Below are 26,245 nucleotides of genomic sequence, written 5' to 3'. Positions count from 1 at the left end.
TGTGTGTGAGACAGAGAGAGAGAGGACACTTTACTTTCTCCTAGCCTAATTGCTTCTCTTTTCCCACACTGCTCCCTCCTCTCATTCATCTCTAAACATATGGAGTGAACACCTCTCACCTCCTCTCTCCTTCTCCTTTCTTCTCCTCCTCCTTCCTTCCTTTGGCACAGTGCTGAGCCAGCACTTCCGCCTCCTTCATCCCTCGCTCTCTCTCATACTCCATCTCTCTCTCTCTCTCTCTCTCGTTCCCTCTCTCATCAAGCCACGGCAGTGAAACATGGAGCACAATGCTAATCAGGCTTACGGCGTACGTACACCTCCCTCTCTCTCTCATTCGCTAACGAGCACGCGCACGTGCACGTGCACACGCAATACAAAACCCCATCTAACGAGTGTCAGGAGTTGTAAAAGAAACAAACTTTGCCTCGCCTTTCATCTGCCTGACAGTTACTCCTCCCTATCCTACCGCTGTCTCTCTCTCTTGTATTTACTATATGTCAGCATCAGCTCCCAAATGGGGCGCTCGACAGCAATGGAACTAGGGTTTGGTGGTATCAAGGTATCTACCGTGCAACAGTAGAAATGCGTCCACTAGCGATGTAATGATACATAGAATTTTGTGATATCAGGATAGGAAGACAGACTCCCATCATCCTCTGCATGCAAACCAGCTGCTTAAAAACAAACCCGACGAACAAATGACGGATGAACGTGCCGATAACAAAAAAAGAGGTTGAAGATGCTCCATTGACTTTTAGAACTGACAATGGTGAAAAGGAAACTGACGAATGCACAGAAAGTGTTTTGCACAGACTTTAAACCTCGCTAGTTGACCGTTCTTAGCAACCACTCTCTCACCTGACCCTTCTGTGTATCTTTTCTTTTGCTATTGTATGCCTTCACTTGAAAGCCATGAGCAGAGGGATGATAAGAAATGGGGGGAGAGAGAGATGGGTAATGACATGCAGCAAAGGTTGCCGGCTGACCACAAGTCAGGGACGCTGCATCTCATGCTCCGCGGCCCGGGGCCACCTGGACACACCAATCAACTTCCTTGTTTACTGAAAATGACACTTTCAGGATGTGCTGTATACATCACTCGCTACTGACTATTTAGAGCAAAACAAAACTGACAAAAGCATCTAATTGGCAATCAATGTAATATGAATCACGCTTGAAGCAGAGTTTGTGATTGAATTACATTCGAGTTAACACCACTATCCTTTGATTTGTTATAGTATCCCAGTCCCAAATTTCCTTTCAGCTCACTGTTAATATTTTCAAACCAAATGGATTTCACAGCAAAGTTTCCAGACCTCATTTGAGAATTGGGAACACTTTCTCTACAGTCTGCTAATTGTGATCATGAGACATGATATACATACTTTTAGATACAGTAGGATTTAGGTTTACCTCTGATGTTCATCATAAGAAAAAGTCCATTAATCTGCTTAGAAATCATAGAATAAAGACTCTCCTTACATTTTCAGAACTTGAATGAGAATCATGGTGTTTTTAAGTTTCCTTCAGTATCAAAGTAAAGCAGTCACAGTTGTCTGCCCCCCCCCGGGACAACAAACAAACAGGAAGTGCTAATAGTTAATTCTGCATAATTTTAAGGTTTTAATTTGACAAAATGTGAACATATAAGGACAAAAAAATACAGGGCTGCAAATGAAGCCCTGTGGCTAACATGCCCCAAAGCCCCCAGAGTATGGGAACTGTAGTTGAAGGGTGAACTAGTCCTTTAAGGGTACAACGCATAATTTTGGGAAATAAGTGAAGTCACGACAAGTCCATTTAATATGTCTTCCTGTTACTCACAGCTTACTGATATAAACTAGCTCCTGGTAAATTTCAGTGTGACACTCATTTCATGGTTAATGCAAGACAGCAGTTCATTGTGAATCTAATTCCAATGACTGTAGCTGAAACACGCTTGGCTCCAAAAGACTTAAATGTAACCTGGCCAGGCACCCAAATGCTTCTGTTTCATGACATTAAAAGAGTTGCCTGCGGTCTTTTTGTCTTCAGACACTGCAATGTGGGATTCAGTGTTATCACAAGCAAGGACAAAGGACATGCAGTGAGAGTGTGTGTGTGTGTGTGTGTGTGTGTGTGTGTGTGTGTGTGTCTTGCATCTTGTCACCATATTCTGTATGACAGTACTAATTAGGCTCTCAGCGACAGATAGGTCGCATAACCAGAGATGTTTCACCCCCGACAGACACTCTCTGCCTGACTCGGGGGGGGGGGGGGGGGTACCACATCGTCAAGACAGGAAACACCCCGGGCGCCGTGGCAACCCAAGGAGCACCATGGGACCGGCATGCCGTGCATCACCACAGGCAACGGCTACGTCAGGAGTCTGCTGCGATGTTGCTGTGTTTTAGCTCGAATCGCTCGCCGTTATTCTCTCTCTCGCTCTCTTTAACTCGCTCCTTTTCTCTCTTTATCTCCAATCTGTGTCTCTCTCACTGTGTAATCATATCCTTTACACCATAGGCTCCCAATCTAATCTCATGCATCGGTACTCTTTAATTAAACTGATTTGCAGACTCTCTCTTCCAGTCTGTCCTCAATTCATTCATGCCCCCATACCAAAACACACATACATACACACATTCATGCCGTACATCCTCATTCCACTATGTGCTCCTTGGCAGCTCTGCAATCAACCGAAATGCCATGCAGTTCACAAAATGTTACTCCTAATTATTTCCTGATCTCATTGAAGCAGCTGTTCCCCATCCAGTACAATCGCTCTTTGATTGGTGACACCAAACGGCGCCGGCTCCACAATAAACAGCCGACCAGAATGTCCTGAAATGACACCTCGGGGTGGGCGGGGAAGTCAAATTATCACCGCTGTTGTTCGTGCAGCTCATTTGTCAGTCGAAATTGAACCGAGCGAGATGGGGTTATCCTCGCAAAAGCAGTGGGTTTCATTATTTAAACCGGCTGCAGCTAATCACTGCAAGCGAGAAAACACACACATAGGGTTTGAACTGTACAGTAGCTGCTGTGCCTGTGACTCTAATTTGCGGCACAGAGATAATACAAACAGCGCAGCTACAGTACGCTCCCTTTCCTGCTCCTTCCTCTCTTTATAATTTCTTCTTTGTTCACCTGCTTATCTACCTCCTTCTCTTTCTCTCGCCGTCCTCGCCCTGGTTCTGAGGGATTCAATTTCCCTCCAGCTAGTAAACTGAACTGTAATTATACAAGCTGCTTTACTGAACTGGATGGGGATAATTCCCTTTATGTGTAGGGAGACGGGCCTCCCATTAAAACCCATCCGGGCAGCCCCATCATCTCCAGCCGGCCCTGTGATCTCCTCCTACATCTGTCCATCTGTTCATCTGTCGTCTTTCTTCTCCCAGTCATCCCTTTAGTACCTCTCCTCTTCCTTTTCCGTCGGCGGGTCAGCTTGTCTGGCTCGGCGCTGGTGATTCTATTTATTGCCGTCTTGTGTCTCCATTATGCTGCAGCAGAGCGGGGCGGCCCGCGAGGGTACAAAACCCTGTGATAGAGCTCAGCACACGGAGCTTGAATTGGGTTTTTGGGGAGGCTGTTGCATTATCCAAGAGGATGAGAGTAACTGAGTACATTTACTGAAAAAGTCAAAGACTTGAGTGTATTTGCGTGGGTGATTTACTGAGATGTTCAGGTGCAGCCACGTAACAAATTAAATTCCGCCCTGAGCATGCATTGCTACGCTGTACATACATGCAGTATTGGGCTGAAAATAAAAGTCCTCCTATGTCTGAAACATCTCACACATGTAAAAAAAAAAATATATATATATATAAACCATTCATGCATGCACTCACTTCATTGCCTCTGTGATGAAGTGAAGTCTGAAAATCAAATAGACTCACCATCAACATTACTCTACATAATGTCTGACCGCGCTGGCTCAGGCAGTTAGACACAGACCAATGCACACGTCCGACAGGAATCAGGGGCTTAAAAAAACATAAATCCAAATTATTTTACACTACAAATTGCTCACTAAATCAGCATATATGAAAATAATTTCAATATATAGCTAAAGTTGCTAGTTTCGTACATAAAAAAGGGTTTTTTTGCACATTCTAACTAACTTTCGCAGTGAAGTCAGCTCAAAGTTAAGTACTACACTGTGTAGTGATGGGGCTAAAAATCTAACATTATTGGTTCAGTGCAATCAAAATGGTTTAACTCAGTGATGATCTTTTACGTTACATGTAGAGATTCTGACCTGCTGGTGATACTCGAGTAACGTTCAGAGGGTCACCAAAAACATATGAGTGCAACCACTGGGGATCATGAATATCAATAGCATAAAACACTGCAATCTGACCAGTTGTTGAATATATCTTGCTCTGGACCACAATGTTTGACAGGCCAACACAATGTCAGAGGTTAAGGTCACATACGGAGAGTGGCAGCATGTTTCTGCCTTTCTAAAGGACACTCAGAGACACTCCAGAGGAGCCGATGCCTCCCAACAGGGTGGCTTAAAGGAGCTTACTTAAGATCATCTTCCAAAATCCTCAAAAGCCAGAGATCCTTCAGTGGCCGACTCAGTGGTTGTTTAAGGAGCAGTATGCAAAAGGATCTGGCAACCAACTCACCGATCCACACCAACATGTAAAGCCATAATGTCTATCGTCAGGCCGATCATTACTGTCATGCAACAGGGAGGCAAAACAGAACTAATTGCTTCCTTCTAAGGTCCTGGGAGATTTCCGGTTACTCGAGGGGGAGGGTGTGGGGGAGTGAGAAGTGCGAGGGAGGGACGGAGAGGCAGGTTTTCAATATGGTGATCAGCTTTCCCACGTTGCACTCTCTCATTTTCGCTCTCTTTGGTTTAATTGAGGAAAGGTGAGGTGAGCAGGAGGCGGTGCAGGGAATCTAATTGCTGCGCGTGTGGGAGTGGGTTTCTTGTAATTACAGTTAAGTCAAAGCCCCTTTGGGCTACAGGAGGATCGAGAGGCTGAGAAATGCGGAAATGGAAAGGATGTTAAAGTTAAGAGGGAATAATTTTGCTTTGCAGTTAGGCCTATGTCTAAAAATCACCTAGCAAACGTAAACACAACACTACGGCTTACACTGACAAGCAGGTTAAATAATCAATATTGCTGCACAAGTAAAAGTGATAAATCAATTGGTCCCTCGTTACTGTAAAACACGATGGTAGTAATATACATTAATTTGGCTTGCTTTTGCCTTAGTTTCACCCAAGATAATATCCTGTTGCTCACATTTGAACCTTAATGTCTTCAGTAGCTGCGAAAGACGGTAGCTAGCAGCTGCTTCAAAATCCCTTTGGAAGAGTAGAAATATAACCCAAACTGTCTGTTTTAAACATTTATTACCATTTACAGACCAATTGCCAGGTTGAACTTTGAGCAACCGTACTCGGGTGCACTTGCTTTCAGTTTTACCTCCAAATAAAGAAGCTAATTTGTTATGTTCGCAAAATCTAAAATCTATAAATGTCTGACTACTTGTGTTTCTTGCCTCATTGGATCTGTTTTTGTAAAGGTGTTATACTGTGAGATGAAGCAATCGGCCTGGTGAGCGCACTTTTATCACAACTGATACAGGCTACAGGTTGTATTAAACTACAGTTTTCTCTAAAACATGCCCCTATCTGATGACATCTGTCCACATCAGTTGAACTGAGTCAAACAACGATCTGTCACCACATGTTGAATATTGAATACTGTAATTGCACAGTATGTGTTCCTTCACCAATGAGCCAAGCAAGAAAAGTCCTTTTTTTTTGGCTTAAGTTACACTGAAGTAAGGCAAAACCAGCATACACACATGGGCTGACACACAGCACAAGGCAATTCTCAAAGCCACTGTCTCATTCTTCTACAGCCATTATTACAGTAAGAGCTGTAAAGACTATTCTGACAGATAAATACATAAGGGACTTTAAAGCTAGGTTGCCAAGATTATTCATTCGACTCTGTCTGGCACCGGACTCGGCCGTATTCTGCAGGTGATGAAAAGTACTTCTGCTTTTGGACGGATTACAATACCACAGCAAATAGCCTGTTTGGATGTATAAATTCAGACAAACATTGTGTGAGTCCACACAGTCATTGTCAGCAGACAACCTCCAGGCTGTAGTACATCATGTTGACATTACGGATTACAGTATGGGCGCTGTAGCTCCGGGCTTCCACAGAGTAGCTGCTTGAGTGTCCGAGGCTATAAATAAGACCTGTGAGTATTCCTGAATTGAACACCAGTCTTTTTTTTAATGGCATCCACCAAACAAAACATGATGTCAGCATTAAATCCAATTCCACGGCAAGTTTTTCTTCTATGTCCACTTCGGAGCGGCTTTCAGGCACCTTCATCCACCAATCCTGAAAGTCATTCTCATTTTAAAAACACTAGGGGTTTAAGGCAGCGACTGTATTAGCAGCAGAGCATAAAGCAGCACGAGCTCCACTTCATCTGCACACGTGTCCGGCAGCATATTTTAGGATCAATCTCTCTCCATGTGGGGGGAATACATTCGCAGCAGCAAACTCTCCTCTTGTTCCTTCTTTACAGATCAGTCAGCGTTTCCCCGAGTGACTCGCTGCACGCAACCCCGGTCCCGGTCCCTCCCCGACTGAACTTCACACGTGTTCAAATGTAAACTGTGATCCGCGCACACATGCTTGAACTTCCTATGTCACATCCTTGTCTTGACATAAGCACTCCCCCGCTCCCTGACTGACATTAATCTAACATTTATTTTACATTTACAGTTCAGCTGAACGCGACCCTCAGCGTGTGTGTGTGTGTGTGTGTGTGTATGTGTGTGTGCTGGTTAATATCTGAAGCTGCTGTGTCTAAGGCTTGAGTGTTCACTTTACCTTGACATGCAGCTGGTGCAGGAGCGCTCTATATGGATAAGTTATGCCCATCTTCCAGTGCTGTATAATAGGTATACTTTAAGGTGGCTTCACTCTATGTGACACAGCTTATTAATATCCAGCTGGCGGGCACTGGCGAACAGTCTCCACTTTTTTTTGTAAGAACAACGATCTGTAACATAGAAACATTTTTTTCTTCCCCAAGTCCATATGCAACCTATAAGCCTATTAGTCATGCTAATTCAACCTGGGAGACAGCTAAATGTAAATTACCAGAGCAGAGTTGGAGTTTTTACTCTCCAGTGTGAATACTTTATCTCTGAAATTTCTCAGAAATGACACTAAGGATCATTCTTTCTTCCACCCACATTTACTTTAATACTTTCATTCCCTGAAATTATCGACTTCATTTCCCAGCTGTCATGTCTGAAATGTTATTGTTAGCGATGTCCTGATCAAGTGTTTTTGGACCTGATCCTGATCCTTTAATATTGGAGATCTGAGTCCAATCCGATACTTATATTTATTAAAATGTCTATTAAAAAGTATCTGACCATTAAATCTGGCACACCTTGCTCTCCACAAGCTACTTGATCCAAATCAGGTCAAATTACTGAAATGATCTGAATGAGTCTGACTGGGAGGATGAGACTAACGAACGTGATGCAATCAGCCAGAGAGTACCAGCACCGATCCATTAAAATAAGCCTGATGCTTATCCTGATGATCAGCTCAGGACAACTTCAGTTATTAATCAGAACTATAATATTATGTTAGTATTGTTGAAGAAGATGAGGCTGAAAGCTTCAGAAAAAAAAACTTAAAATTTTAGTAGTTACTTCAGAATATTTTTTCACAGGCGCAGTACATGTTGCCAAGGTCAAGAACAAATCTCCAGGCTCACGTTTTTTTGGTTATTCCATGTGACTTTAAACACATTTGCCGTCATGTAGTCGCAGAAAAAACATTTCTAGAAATGAAAATGAAGCTGTTCCCACTGAACGCTGTGGAAAGTTGATTAATTCCTGTTAGCAAACACGTCGATATACTGTGTTTTAGCCTGGATTCTGCATTTAGCGTTTTCATCTTGTAACAAAGTTAATATTTTCATCCAAACATAACTTTATGTTAAGCAATTAATACATAATGCATACATGTGTGAGCACGTCTGTGAGAGTGTGCAGGGAGTGTGTGTGTGTGTGTGTGTGTGTGTGTGCGCATTGACTAATGCAGAGATACTGTCATTGAGGGTACAAGGGCATCGCTAAAAGCCCTCTTTATGCAAATGGAGCAGAGATGACAGTGTGTATGTGTCACAGGCAGGACATATCTCATAATGATAACTTATCTCAGCCAGCAGATACGCCTGATATGGAATATGAGAGACACACACAGACACCAGACTGTGCCTCCCCTCTCTGCTTCACACACACACACACGCATTGCACATGCACACAATTATGCATGGTCTCCCTCTCCGCCTCTCTCTGTTACATGGAGTGCTCATTAACAAATTTATTAATGGCCTCTTAATTATGTCTGCTTATCTTCCTCTAAAGCACCGGCACTGCCCCCAGACTCCAATCTCAGTTTAGCTTCTCTCTCTCACACACACACACACACACACACACACACACACACCAATGCTCACAATATGTACATATTTACATAAAACCTTTCACACACTCTATATACATACCTTATATGCCATATGTGTCTCTCCTACCCAGCGCCGAAATCTTCATCATGCGCACACGCACACACGCTCTCACACACACACACACACGCTTAAAATTACTGGCATTTTTCAGACTAAATTATCTGATGAAGGCTCCTGTGAGAGTCATGAATTGACTTCAGCTCCTTTCATTCTTTCTTTTGACTCCCTCTCTCCCCCGCCTCATCCCCCCTTTCCTGATATAATAGAGCACTGCTGGTAGCTCATCTTTCCCAGGCCTATCTCTTCCCTCCTCACCCCCTTCGCTCTTTACCTTTCCCTCATATTTTCCAGTTCTCTCTCTCCCCCCTCCCCTCATTATCAGTCCATCTCTCTCCGCCGCTCCTGACCCTCTTACCTCCCTCCTCGCTTCCACCCATCTACCTCCTCTCGTCTTTATCCTTCATCTCTCTATCACACCATCTCTTCCTTGCCGTTTTAGAGCTGCTTTTAGTTCTGGCTTCCTCTTCGCTATCTGTCCATCTTCTCTCTGGCTCTCCAAGATATATCTGTGTGCTCCCTCCTTCCTTACCTCCCTTTCTTCTCTTTCCATCTGACTCATCAGCTGCTGCAGAGCTCTAGCGGTCCTTTTTTTTTTTTTTTTTTTTTAAATCAAACTGTGTAATGAATTTTCTTTTTCTTCCAGCACAATTCTCCCACGAATATCAACTAAAATTTAATTCATTAATTGAAAATCAACTTATTTAAACGACTTGGTGCCAGTGTTTATTTGTGTGTGACGTATGACCCCTGGGACCCCACATTCTCAGGACAGTTAAGGTAAGGATGCACACTCCGCTGCCGGTTGCGCTTTTCTATCTCCCAACCCAAGCAGAGATGTCCTGATATCACAGCTGTTTCAAGCGAAAACCCTCCAAAACTCTCCGGTCCGACGAGAGCTGACAAAAAGTCGATACCCTCCACAGGCTCCCACTTTGTAAAAGAGACACCTGCGAAATCCAGACATGGCATGCTGCAACCAAAATAGACTTTCATCTGACCGCTGAAATATCGCCAAACTGTCCAACTCAGTGAGGTGATGCTCAAAAACATGAAAACACTGTCATCAGCCTCCTCACTACAGAAATTAAATCCAGTTCTATCATTTCTAGATGCTCCTGTTTTTCCTCCTCACTCGACTTCCTGACTTGTGGCATCCCACTTACATCCCTCTTGATGCCTCCATCCTCCTCCTCCTCCTCCTCCTTCCTGCTGGTTACTCCTCGCCAGAGGTCAGATTTTAGTCTTTACTTGTCTGCTCTAATCACACCATCTCCCAATTCACTTTCAGTCCCAGAGAGAGGGGAGAGGAGCGGGTGCGTCACTTCACCACACACATTTCTTCAAAAGAGCTACGTGAATTATTTACACGCACACACACTTCTTGAAATAAAATCAGTGGTCTCTTTCTTTTATTTTTCAGATTTTTTTTTCCTTGTGCAACTATGAAAAATGGGCTTCTGTGGATGTGATTTTTATGTAAATCACAATGTCTCAAAGGGCTGAACGGAAAAACGGCAAATGGTGATGAACTTTCCTCATAACAGCACTGCTGCTTTGCTGACAGACTGTGATGAATTCATGAATTTACATTCACTTGAATCAGAGCTGCGTCTCATGGCAGCATGTACTGTTTTTTTGTGCTCCACCCTTTGTGCTCCAACAACATTAAAACAACTCAAGATCAAGGTTCGGGCTAGCAAAGGTAGTTTTTCATGGTTATAACGATGATCATGCAGTTAAGGTTATGAGTGGATCATGGTCCAACATTTTGTGACACTTATGTACTGCCTTTTACTTAAGATGAGCCTGAACGCAGCTGTTTCAGTTTGCTTCTTTAATGAAAACTGATGGCAGGCTCGTGCATAAGAAACAGGAGGATATTAGATTCAGGGGTGAACAGTGACGGAAGCCTTCCTGAAAGCAATTTAAACTTGCATACAGGCCGACGGACGCGAGCAATAGATTAAATAGATTTCTCTCTCTCTCTCTCTCTCTCTCTCTCTCTCTCTCTCTCTCTCTCTCTGTGAGAGCTGGGGTGCTAAGATGGCGTCCTGCCACAAAGTCCATGCTGTCGGGAGGCTTTGGCAGAAGCGAGCAGGCGGAGGGGTTTAGCTTTGGGGACCTCAGAGTCAGACCGGCGCCGGCAGCTCACAGGAGGATCAGGAGCCGAGTCGCGAGCGTATAAGAGAGCCGCACAAATCAAACACTTTACAGTAGCACGTATAAATCAGCGATGGACCTGTCTAATTGGGATACAGCTCTCTGAATTCAGCTTGTTCTCTGTCACATCCAATTTCAGCTACTGAGCGGCTCCGCCTCTCTGTCATCATTATCTGTCCACTTCCATCTTTCCAGCGAGCGAGCAATCTGTGCGCCATCTTCAACATAAATCCACCAGTTTATAACACTTTTGACACTGAAAAATATGCAACTCATCCTGCGATGCTTGAATATGGAATGATAGTTTATGGGGTTGGATTTCACTCAGATAAGCTGCATTATACACCATGTGCATTTAAGGCCTGATGTAAGCAGTGCCTTCAGGTTAGAGTCTTCTGCAGTAAGACAGGTTGAAATGATGAGCCTTCATGTCAGAGTGTGACGTGAATTTGATAGAAACGGAGTTGAATAAGTTACATCATCTGGTTTCATTAAAAGGATTTCACGCTTCTGCTCCCTATCTCAGCACGTCCTTAAATGGATTACGCGAAACACGCTGAACGTGAATACATATGTTAATATATCCATTTATGCATGGAGCGTGAATGAAAGCGGGGAGCGATAGACGTCCTGTAGATATGACTCATCATGGTCGACAGCATCATGGGTTGGAATCTGTCTTGTGACCTTTGAGAATGTCAGCGCCCGCCTGCCGCTCCATCCCGTCACTTACCACTTCAAAACCTCTAATAAAGCCGAAATGGTTCAAAAATAATGATGATAAATATCTGTGAATGGCTGTCCTTCATGGCCCAATGGCCTTAAGGGGCTTACAATGTCTCAACTTGCAAAGATTTCCAAGCAGCACACCCCTCCCTCTGTCTCACGTCCGCCTTTAAGCCGCCCGGCGCTGGTGTGATTCACACATCCGGCATGAAAACGCCAGTTTCATAATTTTCATAATAAATGGACGAAAATGATATTAACAGACTCCAAGCCAACCTGCAGGACTTTGATCTTGAGGATAAGGAGGATTTAGTGAGACGCCCCACTCTCTCTAAACATCTGTCAGCTGCTGTGTGAGAGACAAGTAAATACACACAGTCTAACAATATGATAATATTCATTTTAAATATACACCCAAATTTAAATTATCCTAACGATGCCTTCGGCTGTTTCCTTCTGTCACCTTGAAACATGTCGACCAGTTTCTCTTCCTCTGACAGAGTAACCACTCGCGTTGCATTTGCTGCCCCTAGAGACGCGTCTAATTGTGCGACCTGTATTATTAAAATGCACTTGCAGTCCCCACCCGTCAACCAATCAACCGGCGTTTAGGAGCATAAACTGAAATAATCTGGCAGATAATTTCACCTTTCTTCAGTGAACTTTAACTTGATGTTAATTCTGTTTCATGTTATAATCACATATTAAACAGGTCGAACAGGTCATTGTTTTTACTTGTCTCGTTACATGTTAAGACTTAATTGTCGAATAATGAATGGCTAAGAGTGCTTTCCATCTCTGGCTGCATCTGTCTTTCTCCCTCTCCCTCTCTGCAGAGTGGGAGTCTAATTGCATGATGGATAATTTAATGGCAGAGGTAAAGCCCCAGTTTTAGAGGAAGATCTCCTCTCATCTGCACGCAAAATCCCTTCTGAGAGTACAGCAGACATTTCTAGAATGCATGTACTGTACAAGGGTGTGTGTGTGTGCAAGGGGGGGGGGGGGCTGGGGAGCGTGTGCCCTGGCTCGCCTCCAGCTTTTCAGATTGATGGCACATTAAAGAGAAGGACGCGTCACGCACATGTGTTTGTGTACCACAGGGGGAAGCGGCGCACAGGTAAGGCGGGGTGAGGCGATCAGCAAGGTGTCCCACACAAATACAGCACACGTATGTGCAGCTCCTGAGTCAACGTCTACATATGTGCTTTTAAAAGCGCACATCATGCCTGGAGGGGGTTGATAAAGTATAGATCACAGCTCTATGCATCATGTCCTCTTTTATCAGCCCTGTACGTGTGTGTGTGTGTGTGTGTGTGTGTGTGTGTGTGTGTGTGTGTGAACAAGTGAGCGACTGCAAATGCAAGCTGCATGCCTGTCTGTGTGATTTGCCACATTCCTCTTCAAAGCAATAAGCAGTGTTTGCGTTTGTATACAGAGAACGGTGTGCCTGTACATTATGTGAACGCCTGAACTGTTGTATCTGCTCAGTGTCTGTGCAAGCAACATAATGAATCATGCCTATAAGGCCCAAACACTGTCTACAGAAACACGCAAGTTACATTATTCAGTGTTATTCATGTACTGGCGTGGTAACAGCACTTTAAGTACAGTAAATGCAGCAGGCATGTTTAAGTGCTCCATGTGTATGTAAGAGGGAGAGGAGGACAAGTGGAGGAAACGCCAGGAAGCGGAGGAATGGTAGAGAGGTGGTGACAAAGACAAGAAATAGACTGCTGCCGAAAGCAGGGAGAAAATAGACTGGCACATCATGGTTAGGGTTAAATACCGGCCCCATTGGCTGGGACATACGTGCAGTAAACACCTATGATATCCCTTCACCCCAATGAAAAAGAGGTGAATATAATCTATGATGCACAAGTCATTAATAAATTGTGGACGATCCACAGACCTCTGTCTCTGCACTGGGTGAAACGGCCCTTTAGTGTATTATTGCTGGTCTGACAGCTGTGGATTTTTCATTTTTGAAAGCACAATTAGCTCCAAAACTACAACTGACAGTCACAATTCCTGCGGAAAGAAAATACATTATTTGTGTTTCAGTACTCCTCTAAATAAGTGCGGCAGGTTAAGACTCATTAAAACTAACAAACCATCCAGTTTTACAGCTGCCAGAAGGAAATGATGGAAAACGACTTGTGGGCTTATGGTTTTGAGTACAGCTGGGAGTCAGAACTTCAGTTAAATCGCTGCTTTACTTCATCTACTCTGTCACCTCTAAATTAGAAATAAAGTAGGATTCATTCACAGCCTACTTTTTTCAATGACAGAGACAAATGTGAGGACCGAGGTCATGCCACTCTGTGCTGATCTTTTGGTCCGCGGCACCTGTCAGTAAATCCTACACCACCCTTGGGTGCCACAGTCTCTGTGATCAAAGTAAATTAACACGTTATCAGACACAGACGCAAGCAGGAAAGCATGCACACACAGACTCTTCCCCGCAAGGCTGGTTTGTTCTCGCACATCACTCGGCAGCAGGTTTGGAGTGTTTGAGGCGATGTGAGAGTGAGAGGTAAACACACACACGCACACACACACACACACACACACAAACACGGAGGTGGATAAAAACGTCATATGATTTAATGAGTTTTGCTTTCGACAATGCCACTTCGTCACTTTGGTCAGGGACACTGTGTCTGAGTTGAGAGATCAGACTCTCCATGCATGACCAGGATGTGCGTGTGTGTGTGTGTGTGTGTGTGTGTGTGTGTGTGCATGTGTGCGTGTGTGTGTGCGATCTCTGTGTGACACACGTCCCGCTCAGCTCTGCACACAAACCATGCGGCAAATTGATTGCATATAAAATGCTAATGCTGCCTTTACTGTCCTCAGCATGTTAATATTGTGATTTAACTACAGGCATTGATTAAAGGGGCAGTGCACTATTTCTGTGGCATTTTTTGACATTGAGGAAAGCAAGGTTGGGTCGGTGGTGGTGGTGGTGGTGGTTGGGGAGGGGTATAAGATGCTGACTCGACGCTCGCCGGTCATTTGTTACCTGGGCTCTGAAAACGGTGAATCCCAGCGGAGTGGAAATTGTCTGATGCAAAATAAGATGTTGACTGCCGCTGTAGATAAATGTGAGCATATTTGCATGCATGCTCCGCTGTAGGCGTGTGTGTGTGTGTGCGCGCATGCGGTAAGATCTCAGCTGGAGGTCATTCGAAGAGCAAACTTTCCAGATCCCACCTCACCGCCCTGCTCTCGTTACACTTGACGGGACTCTCAACGCGCTGGTGTTCTCAGTGTCGCGCCGCGCCGTGCCAAGAATGTGCCCACGCTGAGTCCAAGCAGCTCGCCTCATTCCGACCAGGGCACTGGAGCCCTCATAAACCTAACAACAACAACCCAACAAATCCTCACCAACACTCACATGCAGTTCACACACACACAGGGAAACTTTTCGCCCATGCTGAAACACACACACACACACACACACACACACACACACCAACACAGGCACCAGAAATATTCTATTTTGTCTGATAATGATGATTGATGCCCATCCAAAAACGCTCTGCAGCCAAACAAATGGTGGTCGGCTCCATAAATCAATTGGCTGGGAGGGGCGGCACTGAAAGCCCACATTGATCATCACACGGGCCAAATGTTAGCATCTCCAAATCATTTATTCCAGGCACCATTTCATACACAACATCTGCCACACTGGCAGAGACAGAGGGCGGACCCTGTTACGAAACAGCAGCAGCCGTCGGCTGCTGGTAATCCACGGTGCAAAGCATGTGGCAGCATTTCTCTTTGGTGATTGATGGGGGACAGTCAGGTTGTCTGTAGCTAATGAGCAAAAGATATAAGAGGCAGAACTATTCAAAATATTAAAGCAGTTCTTGGTGCTAACATGTGACAGGTGATTTAAATCAGGGGGTATCAGCTGATGTTTTCTCCATTTTGCTGTCTGTTGTCTGAGGACGCTACAGATTACTTGACACTGAAGGGGAGGTGCGAGGTCAGAGTGGGAGCGGAGGTGAAGCATGTTAAAATGTGAGACATCTTTACGTGTGGTCTGGTGGACCTCCACAGTGAGAATACAATAAAAGTTCTTTCACGAGCTTCCTTTCGGAAACAATGATGTAATGAAGGCATTTTAAATGCCCACTGGCGTGCAGCAGGTTAATTTACTGTGTTTTACTGTACAGCTGTTCCTCTCTGCAGCTCGTCTGCACTGTTTCAGAGGACGGAGCATCTTCTAACTCTGGGCGGATTCTGCTTGCTTTTCACTCCTTTTATCTACAGGCTTATGGTAGTTACTACATTATTCCTTAGTTAGCATATGGGGTGTGCGGTACATATATATATATACATATATATATATATATATATATACACTGTATGAGTGTTTCAAGGATATGAAAGCCAGAAGAATATCCCAGTCCCAGCGTCCCTCTTACTGTTAAAGTGAGGCAAGCACACAAACCTACATCAATACAATCATCATAAATCTTAAATTACAACAATTTAAGTCAAATAAATGTCCATTTTTAAATAGTCTGGCTCTTATTGAGAGGCCAACAAATGAGGACACCAAAAACACAGTTTTTGGCCACAGACTTCGAAATAACACATTATGATGAACACATTATGTTTTCTAAGATTGATAGAAATGTATAGAAATAGCATTCATATCGACTTCATTGTGTCGGCCGAACCAAACCTCGATTCCTTCACAGCATCATGAAGCTGCATCATGTCAAGCTGCAACAAAACAAACTCTAAAACTGAAAGATTCGAGTTCCACACACAAGACGTGCATCACGCTCCTGATCCATTAACAATAGAACCGGGGTTACGTAACATGGCAGCACAATACCGACAGTATCTCTGCCATTGTAGCATCCAGTGACGAACTTGCTGGCCCAAAGACAAGATGATTAGACACAGCGGGAAAATACGGCGACACCGAGAGAGAAAGAGAGAGACGGTTAAAAGAAAGCCAGATGTCCTTGAGAAGATAAGTGAGTGGTGTGGAGGGGGGGGACGGGGCGGTCGAGGCTGTGGGAGAAAGGGAGAGAGACAGACAGAGACAGAGAGAGAGAGAGAGAAATACAGTCCTCCCTGGTGTAGCCCGTCCGGAGTGTCCGGTCTACGAGGCAGTAAATCGCCCCAGTCAATGTGTGCTCTCCAAACGCTGCCGCACATTATTGATAAATCAGTGTGTGTTAATGAGAGGAGCTGGTGTGGCCTGATGAATCACCGCACAACAATGAGCCTCACACACACCAGCACACAAAGACACACACACACGAACGCAGTGCGGTCAAGGTGTGTGTGCTGACTGCTGTCACGCCCGCCATTTGTCGTTTGTCTGTGGCACAAACACGCACATATTTTCTCGCTCTCCCGCACACACACACACAAACACATTTTCCTGCGAGAACAAAAGCCTGCTGTGACATCTGAATATGCTGCCGAGAGTGAAAACTCCTTCAGGCGCTCGGTGAGAGGGTTCAGGACGTGAGAAATAAGGCACTGAGCTGCGAAGGAGCGACCTGCTACTGTGACTCAGGACTGACTGACCCAAACCTGGAAAACCAGCTGCGAGGAGCAGCATCATCATCATCATCATCACTACCATCTGATATCAGGCGCCTCACCAGAGAAGTAGCCATCGCCAAGGTTAGTGTGGTGTACGTGTTCAATAATTTAGTATGGCCAGAGGGGCCGCCAAGGCCACCAAGCGATCCCCCCTCCCCTCTGTCACATATGCATAATACAAATGTGTACAGCCTGGCACAGTTTTGTCTCTGTAGCTAATTTCCTCATGACAACTGTAGCATGGGTGAATATTTATAGAACTCATTGGTTTAAATTATATCGAGGCTTAAAGTTGCTGCCAGGTTTCAGCAACCAGGCTTCACTTGGCCCGCCTCAGCTCTACCCATCCTCCACCTCTCTGCCCATTTTCGGATTAGCCGGGAGTTTGGTGGAGTCAGGCGCTGCCAAGATGGCGACCACCAGAGCCGCTGTTACTGAGCTTCAAAAAATAGCTCTATACAGTCTCTGCTTTAGTCCCCATAAGGAAGACCAGTTCCCACAATGTGACTGTTTAAACAGATTTATGTCCCCATAACGAGGAGTACATGTCCGCACACACGCGGCAATTTGCAGTAGCTGGATGAACACTTGGCCCCGTGCTGCAGTCACAACTCCGAGTGTTTTTCTATCCTGTTAACAGAGGAGAGGAGGGCTTCCACAGCAGCTCCAGCAGGCAGTCAGAGGACAACACAAGCTATTTTGGTTTCGCTTTGATATCCAATAGGCGGCTTAACATCCTCATTAGATCATATCAGCCCTGCTGATACACACACACACACACACACACACACACACACACACACACACACACACACACACACACACACACGTGCGCACACAAATACATACACACAAAAAGCCAGGGCAAAATTATCTCTCTCCCACACTCCCTCCATAAATTATCATGGAATCTCATCATTTGTTTGTTTGTGTGTGTACTGATTTATTAGTTTGTGGGATGTGTGTAGGAGTGTTCCTCTGTTTGTATTTATGCAAGTATGCGTGTGTTCATAATTAGAGATATATGTGCTTGTGAATATCTGCACTTGAAAGTGTGTGTGTGTGTGTGTGTGTGTGTGTGTGTGTGTGTGCTAAGGTTTGCTTGTGTGTGTGTGTGTGTTTGTGCAGGGCAAGCTGACCTTGTTATAAGCTGAGTGGGCTATAGTGCTGGGGCATCATTAGTATGGGTTAGGTGAGGGTTAGAGGGGGTATGTGCGTGCGTGCGTGCATGCGTGCATGCGTGCGTGCGTGCGTGCGTGCGTGCGTGTGTGCGAGAGAGAGAGAGAGAGAGAGAGAGAGAGAGGTGCGGGATGACAGTCAGAGAGAGGAGGTAAGGGGGTCAGGCCAGGACACACAAACACACACCCCACCAACCAGTCACTGAATGGCAGGCAGGTAGCGACTGTTTGACAGACACACACACACACACACACACACACACACACACACACACACACACACACTGTCCACACATTTGTTACAACTCCTCCTCTCAGAAACCTCTAATGGCCTTCAACAGTACAAAGGGAACCTATCCACTCACAATGCGGTGACGCACAAGCAGACAGTGTTAGATGTATGATAACATCTATACACACACACACACACACACACACACACACACACACACACACACACAGAGGCACTGCGTATGTGAGGTGGCATTAGTTTATCCGTGTTAAGTGTTACGACATCCTGCACTTCACATAAGGTGACCACATTTTTGAAACTGGGGCACAGGAGCTCATGTGTGCTGACACATTTTTGGTCTCAACTCTTAATGTGGTGAAAAAGAAGGCGGAAAAAAAAAGAGTGATTGCTTTTTCTGTCTGTTTTCAAGGGAATTCACAAGCCTGTGACACACGCTGGGGTTTCACAGCGAGTAAAATCAGGTGAAACTTGTTGATTTTTGCATCTCCTGAAAGGATGGGACCAAAGAAAAACTCTGACTTTGTCATTGCAGCAGGACTATTTCCATTAAAATGTTACTACCACTAACCAAAGACGATTTGACAGTATCACATACTTCACTGAGCCCCAGTAACACTGATACATGAGGGGATTTCATTGCTGCCATCACCTAAGACATTATTTTTGGAAGTAAGTTGTGCCCAAGCCAGTAAGTAGCTGACTTGGGCATAACGGCCCATGTTGTCACAGATAACATGAGACGTTGAATCTGGATGCAAACATAATAATGAACGTTAATAGCTGTATCCATAATACTGACATGTCCTTGTGAAGTATTCCAGTAGAAATATGGGGTTTGTCTTGCATTATAAATCACAAGCCTGCACCAGTACTGATGCTGCAATATGTCATGCTGTTATCAGTCGTCTGTAGTGAAAACTGGATGGAATTTCTATTTACGAGCCTCGGGTAGTTCCTCCAATCATGTGGCCCCTCATTGTATTTTCAAGTGTCTTCGTAAGGGAAATGAAAATTGAGATTGCATGCTTGACAAAAGTCAACAGAAGCCAAGAGAAGGTAACCGGAGCCAAAGGACGCCAATGCTACAATGGAAAGCACAAGAAAACAATGGGAACCAACCAATATGCAAGACAATGCAAGAGACTACGAGCCACAGCGCGCAGAAAAAGCCACGAGCAGCCAAATGATGCCAGTAGAAATAATGGAAGCCAGTTGGAGGCAAAGTGAATGCAAGATGTAACCAGCCTGCTCTGAAGTCCTGCCAGGAGGAGGAAGAGGAGGAGGAAGAGGAGGAGGTGGAGGCTACAGCTCAGGAATATTCTAGTCGTTTATTCCTGGCCAGGGGTCAACTGTGGCCTCGGGCTGCAGCTCAGAGAAGGAGGGAGAAACTCACGCATGAGGAGAATACATTCACATCCTCCAGCTAGTACACACACACTCGTGGCCAGGGGTCAACAGTGTCCTCCATATGCTGTGCACACACACACACACGCGCGCCTCTTTGAAAGAATGATGAAGACGCACACTGCCACACATGGTACTTAACACGGACCCCTGTAAATCACAACCTGCAGTGGTGAAGCTGGTAATGCGTCCCTAACCACAGCCTCCATACCTTGTCCCATGATTACCATAATAAATCCATAAGAGTGTGAGAAGCACTGGAGCCATTAGGATGAAAATGGCTTCAAACAATGGGCATGGAGCACACGTGGCCTTTTCCCAAAGAGCTGGCACTGCCACGACCTGTCCGACATATTTTACAACCATAATTACAATATAGAGAGCAGCCGCCTCTGTGGCAGCAGCAGCAGCTTCCAAAGTTAGAGGTTCCCCATGTAATTATCATGATGAACTTGGCACACCGAGGTAATAAATATCACAGAACACACACGCAGGAGTGGAAAAGACACACAGGAGTACAGGAGGAGAGATGTGGGGAAAGGAACACACACACACACACACACACACGCAGACTGGTGAGGCGAGGACAAACTCATTCAGGGAGCACATGAACATATACACACACATACGTTTAGAGAGAGTCGCCCACGATCTATGTGAACTATAGTATATCAGTGTTTAATGGATATAAAGAATCTGTAATAAAATATGTACAATAATATGACTTGTGCCTTTAAACATTACTTTAAAAAAATCCAAATTGACTTTAAAGAAAGTTTCAAAAGCAAACATGAGTTCCTAAAAGGGAAATATGATTTAAAAATTCAAGCTAGAATGTCAAAGACACATATTAAAACAAACCGTGGCATCAGTGTGCTCGTGGACAAAAAGCCAGCCTGTCCAGTGTGTGTGTGTGCTGTCACTGCTCAGCCCTGACTCTCCTTATCTAAATTTAGAAATGCATTTCCAAAACACACCCAAAAGCTTCCACCAATGGACCCCGTGACCTCTGAATGTCACCGTAACGCGCTGACGATCCGTCATCATTAAGATACAATATCAACACTATTACAGTTCTTCTCCAAATTCTATTTATCTAATGTAAAAACCATATGCAGCACAGACACACTCCTCACACAAATCATGTGTCATGGTCTCATTTGGCTTCGATGAATAATTTTGCAATTACATTTAACATGCGAAAACACAAGACAAATTAGGCCGCACTGTGTTTCACTTGCCTTGAGGGAAGCGCGGGGAGAATAATGGCCCCCTGAATTGCAAATGAGGCGCCTCTTGACATTTTTATATCATAGTAAATCACTGTATGTACGAGTCAAGTTTGTTGTGTGCCTGCAGATTAGCGGCGTGTGTTCGGATGTGCTGACACCTCAACAAAGTCGTCACTGCAGTCACAACACAGGCTAGGTCACGTCTGTGGTCAGTGGTACAAATCTGTGCGCAATAAGCCGGAATTTACTCTGTCCATTTCCTGCGCCGCCATAAATACAGGCCATGTTGTGTACAGCTACCAGGAAGATGGGCTGGGATGGTTCCCAGATTCAGATTAAGTCCTGAACTGGAAATTACAGGCTGGGGATGTTCTCTATTGAGGCTTTACGGTTGAGGATTAATCTGTAGTCTGGCAAGTCAACCATCAAAACCCAGTTATCCAGTAGAGGCAGAAAACGAAGAAGATGAAGAGGGTTGTGGGATGGAAGGAAGGCAGAGACAGGAGAAGGGGGAGGTTTGAGTAGGAGGGTCTGTGGGAACTCACCTGGTCTTTTCTCCATTTTTCTCCCTCGACTGCCACATAGTCGAACCTTTGATATTAATATGAGGATTTGCTTCTGGCAGAGTGACTTGTTGCTCTTTGGGCAGGGCTTTCGCTTGCTGGCGATCTGCCGGTTTGCCTGGGGGTCCTTGACCTCCCTGCGCTGGCGAATAAGGGAGCTGGCGAGAGCGGCCATCTTCCCAGCGCTGACCCTGCCGCCGCCTCACCAGCCTCTGGCAGCTCGGTGGCGCCCAGGTGTCGGGGGGTACCGTGGGCCACCCCCCTGCCCACTCACCCAGGGCGACGGAGCACCGCTGAGGGAGGGGTACAGAGTGGAAGAGGGAGCTTCTGAGAATGGACCGAAGCAACGGGGAGAAAGGCAGAAAAAAAAAAAAAAAAGGGGGAGAGGACAAGAAGAAGAGGAGGAGGTGGAGGAAATAAGGGTGGATCCCTGAAAGGCCCACCCAAAACTGACAAATGGTGCCCGTTGGGGTTTGGATTGTTGAGCGATAGCCTTTAAATGTCCTTCTGGTTGTTTGTGTCTGGCTGGGAGTGAGGTTCAGGTGAAGCCTTGATACGTCACTGCTGTCATGTTGTTATCCACCCAAAAACCAAAGCCTCTGTCCCAGTCCCGGTCCCCTACCCCTCTCCTGGTGCTCCGGTGAAGTTTGACTCAATCCCTTCCGAAACGGTTCAGCATCAGAGCCGTTCGCCGCATGACGGAACCAGACCCAAACAAAAATCACATTTAGTCCTCTTAACCCACTCAGTCCTGCAGATCGGGAGCCTGAATCGATTCAGCGGGACAAAAAACGTCCGAATATCAACTCCCCAAAATAAGACAAGTGACACTGTCGGGGCACACTGCAGCTCCTTCTCATTCTGTCCCTCACCTGTAAAATTTCTCCATCCGAAACAATGACAGAGAAGTCGAAGTAGAAGTAGGAACCGTCCGACCTGAGGTATCAGCTCCGCAAGCTGGGACAAGGATGAGGGGATGTGGACGGACGCTGCTGGACAGAGTGCGGCTTGTTCCCTCGCTGTCTTTCAAGCTCTCCTGGCATCACCCCTCGCGTTCACCCGCACCCTGAGAGAAGACGGGAAAAAGACAGGGGCTTGATAAATCCAGCGTTTCCCAGAGATAGAGGTGACATTCATGAACGAGAGAGCGCGGGGATGGAGAGACAGACAGGGACGCGGAGAGAGAGGAGAGAGGGAGGGAGGGAGCGCAGGGAGTCTATCTATCCCCCCTATCGGATCAGGCTCTCCAACTCTCGGCAGCGCGCTTCACTACAGCAGAGCGCAGCGCTGTGTCCTTCAGCCACTCATGCCGCCTCGCAGCTGGGAGAACGAGGGATGAATGAATGGAGGGAGACAGAGAGGGAGGGAGGGAGGGAGGGAGAGGAGAGGAGAGGAGGTGAAGGGGGAATAGAGGAGGGGGCTGTGCTGGCAGGTAGCCTTGCCTTACGGTAGACGCTGTTGTGCCGCTGCTTGTGCGAGAGCCTCCACCGGTGGGTGACAGTAGTCCGGTCCGGTTCTGGAGAGTCCAGCTGCACAGTGTGTGTCCATGTGTGTGTGTGTGTGTGTGTGTTTGTGAGTGTGTGTGTGAGAGAGAGAGAGAGAGAGAGAGAGAGGGAGAAAGTGTGTCTCCCGAGCGAGCAAGGCACCTCTCAGCCTCAGCGCACGTGTGAGGGAGTGCGTATATGTGTGTGAGGAAGCAGCACAGTGTGAAGGTGTAGGAGTGTGAGGGTGTGTGACAGAGGCAGCATGTATGTGTGAATGTGTGTGTGTGTGTGTGTGCGCGTGTGTGTGTGAGACTCGCTCTCTTGCTTGTCCCTGTTCACAGTGCATTACAGAGAGAGCACGGGCAGCGTGCTTCATAGGCTCTCTCTCTCTCTCTCTCTCTCTCTCTCTCTCTCTCAAATCTCTTTCCCTAAACCCTCCCCTTTGCTCTTCATCCTCCCTCCCTTTTCTCCTCCCCCTGTCACTCTAATCCCTCCTTCAATGTCTACCATTCAAAGTCCCGTCCTCCACTGTTTCCCCTCCCCGTCACTTCACTGGTACCGTACCGAGCCAGGCCGGGTCCGAGATGGGGCGCCCCCGCCGCCCCACTTCACCCTCCCGCTCTTCCGCCCCACCCCACCCCACCATCTCTGATGTGATGTTGGCTTAAAGAGACAAACTATGTGAGGTTGTCAGTGCTGTGCTCTCGGCTAAGACAAGGACGTATAGATGCCGTGACACAATGTGAGTCAGTCGGGACCTTGCGTCACTGTCACATCATCTATAAATGCATCAGTCACTTACACAAACACACTCATACACTGAACATACGATGCTCACTGGAGTCACAAACAGAGCGAGAAGCTACAAGTCAGATCAACTGTGAATAAGCTGTTTGGTCAGAGTGTCTGTAACACTTTATCTGAAGGTTAAACCAAGAGCGTTTGCACCCAAAATGTGGATAATGATCCCTAATTGCATAGCAGAATTGTGTGCAGGCACAACAACAGCAAGGATGGAAGGTAAAAACTGTACCAAGAAGTTGGTCAGTGATGGATGGTTACATGCTAGGTGCTCTGAGCTAGCTAAATGACAACAAAATGTTTTTGCTAACCTTCATGTTTCAATGCTAGATTCCCGCTGCAGGATTGACCATTTCGTCAGACGTTAAGTGTATAGATGACTCGTCAATTCTTTTTTTCACATTATAGCCTATAAAGCATATATCTGATATCCAGCCCGGCGATAAAAATGATTTGTTCAGTACTTATTCTACAGGTGAGCATGGATCTGAACAAGAAAGGCAAAGGATGGAGGGGGATGTCTGTTAGAGGATCATCCATCACTCATATGATCAGTTCATTCAAGGCATTTAACGGTTGCAATACAGGAAACAGAACGAATGGCAGGTATGCTGCATAATACACCACATATGTATTTGTCCACGGGGGCGATGAATAGCAAATGTCAGGAAAAGCCATCAGCGGTAAGTAAGAAGTGAGGTTGATGTAAGTCAGTGAACTGTTAACACTCCACACACTCCTGTTAGTGGATGTTTGCTCGCTGTTGGTTCGTGCAACACTGTAACTGTGCTGCCTTTTTGGCCAGGACTCTCCAGCACTCTCACAAAAAAAATACGATTTCAATCTCAAGAGACCACCCTGGCTAAATTAAGGCTAAAACGAAAAAAAAAAGGGGTAAAACACTGCAGGAGCTCGAGCCAGCAGCCGCAAGAAGTAATACCAGCATCAAATTTCGACGGCAAATTAGTCTTCTGAGAGTGGTGGTATTTCCTCTGACTTCAGCTGGCATCTCTATAACTTTTCCATTGGCCTCTATTCAAAATCTGGTCCGCCAGGGCAGATTTGTTAATGCCTGGGCTGAGTAATACTGGTAATAAGCCAGCAGTAGCCTAAGATTTTCATCAGCCTGTGGCCAAAGACGTAGCGGCACGGTGAAACTACATCAGTGAATCAAGCCAAAAGTATCTTATATCTCCCTTCCTTCCATCCATCCGCCCATCCATCACTGATCATCAGACAGTAACACATTGCAGTATTTTCTCTCCCAATAATGACTTTAAGTAAGGCACAATGATATTATTCCAGTCAGTATAACAAGGACATACACGAACACTGATGTCCTGCCATTTATGTATCAACATGCTAACTCATTTAAACATGAAAACCTGATCAGCAGGTTTTCTCCTGCTTTTTTCGGCAATTCAAATTCGTTTGGTGCCGTCATTGATGACTGTTTCCCCTGTTGGAAGAGCATCCAATCCAATTAGAGCTTCGCTGGCAGGATTAAGGATGGGCACGTCATTGTCCTGGGCCACCAGGAGAGAAATTACGACCAAAAAAAGGGCAAAAATAACGATGAAATGCAACTGTCGGGCGAAGTTAAAAACATCTAAAGCTAAGCCAGCATCTCTCTCACAGGCAGGTAAGGGTTGTATTAGAATTACAAAGGCCAGCTGCAATGCTAAACTGCCCGCTGCTGTAAAAGAAATAAAGGAAAGAACGATTCCCCGTCTGCATGGGATACAAGGTTTGCATTAAACTGTGATGACAGCAGAGCAACAGCGCCTCAGCCCCCGGAGCAGTCAGCGTTCCCCTGAGAAAGCAAATAATGATAGTGGGATTCTGTGATTGTAGGCAGACCTGCTTCTGGTCTCTCCCTTTCTGCTGGCCTAGCAGCAGGCGAGAAGAGAAAACCCTGCAGGATTTCCCCTCCTCTCACACACACACACACACACACACACACAGGCACACGCTCAATCACCTATCACCACCGTATTGCAGTTTCCTGAGCTGTTAAATAACGTAATTATCTCTCTCTCTCTCCCTGTCCTGTCCTCTTACTGCACCATGGCTATCTTTCCCAGAGCCTCACTCAAGGGCATCCCTCACCCCTCTCCTACAAAACCAAACCACCTAGATTGGAAGTTACCTCACAATCTCCCACTCCAGCCCCCAGCCGCTTAAATCACACACTGGGCCGGCGCTGAGGCAGACAGTCCACTAGACTGTGGGAAAAGCCTGGCAGCTTAAAGGACGGCGTTTCAATAAGCAGGCGGAG

General features: G+C 45.8%; 1 protein-coding gene across 1 annotated transcript in view; it reads right to left on the bottom strand.

Annotated features, from left to right (window-relative positions):
• The window catches only part of fgf11a (fibroblast growth factor 11a), a 74,572-nt gene extending 51,855 nt beyond the window's left edge, over positions 1–22,717 (bottom strand). Inside the window, exon 1 of the mRNA XM_076725404.1 lies at positions 21,665–22,717. Coding sequence (XP_076581519.1) covers positions 21,665–21,857 — 193 coding nt within the window. The 5' untranslated portion in view covers positions 21,858–22,717. The remainder of the gene's footprint in view (positions 1–21,664) is intronic.
• Between the last annotated feature and the right edge of the window lie 3,528 nt (positions 22,718–26,245).

Source organism: Chaetodon auriga, chromosome 24, assembly GCF_051107435.1.
Source record: "Chaetodon auriga isolate fChaAug3 chromosome 24, fChaAug3.hap1, whole genome shotgun sequence".
NCBI classification, from domain to species: Eukaryota; Metazoa; Chordata; class Actinopteri; order Chaetodontiformes; family Chaetodontidae; genus Chaetodon; species Chaetodon auriga.
The sequence above is the reverse complement of the archived record's forward strand: the minus strand, read 5'-3'. Positions and strand labels throughout refer to the sequence as shown.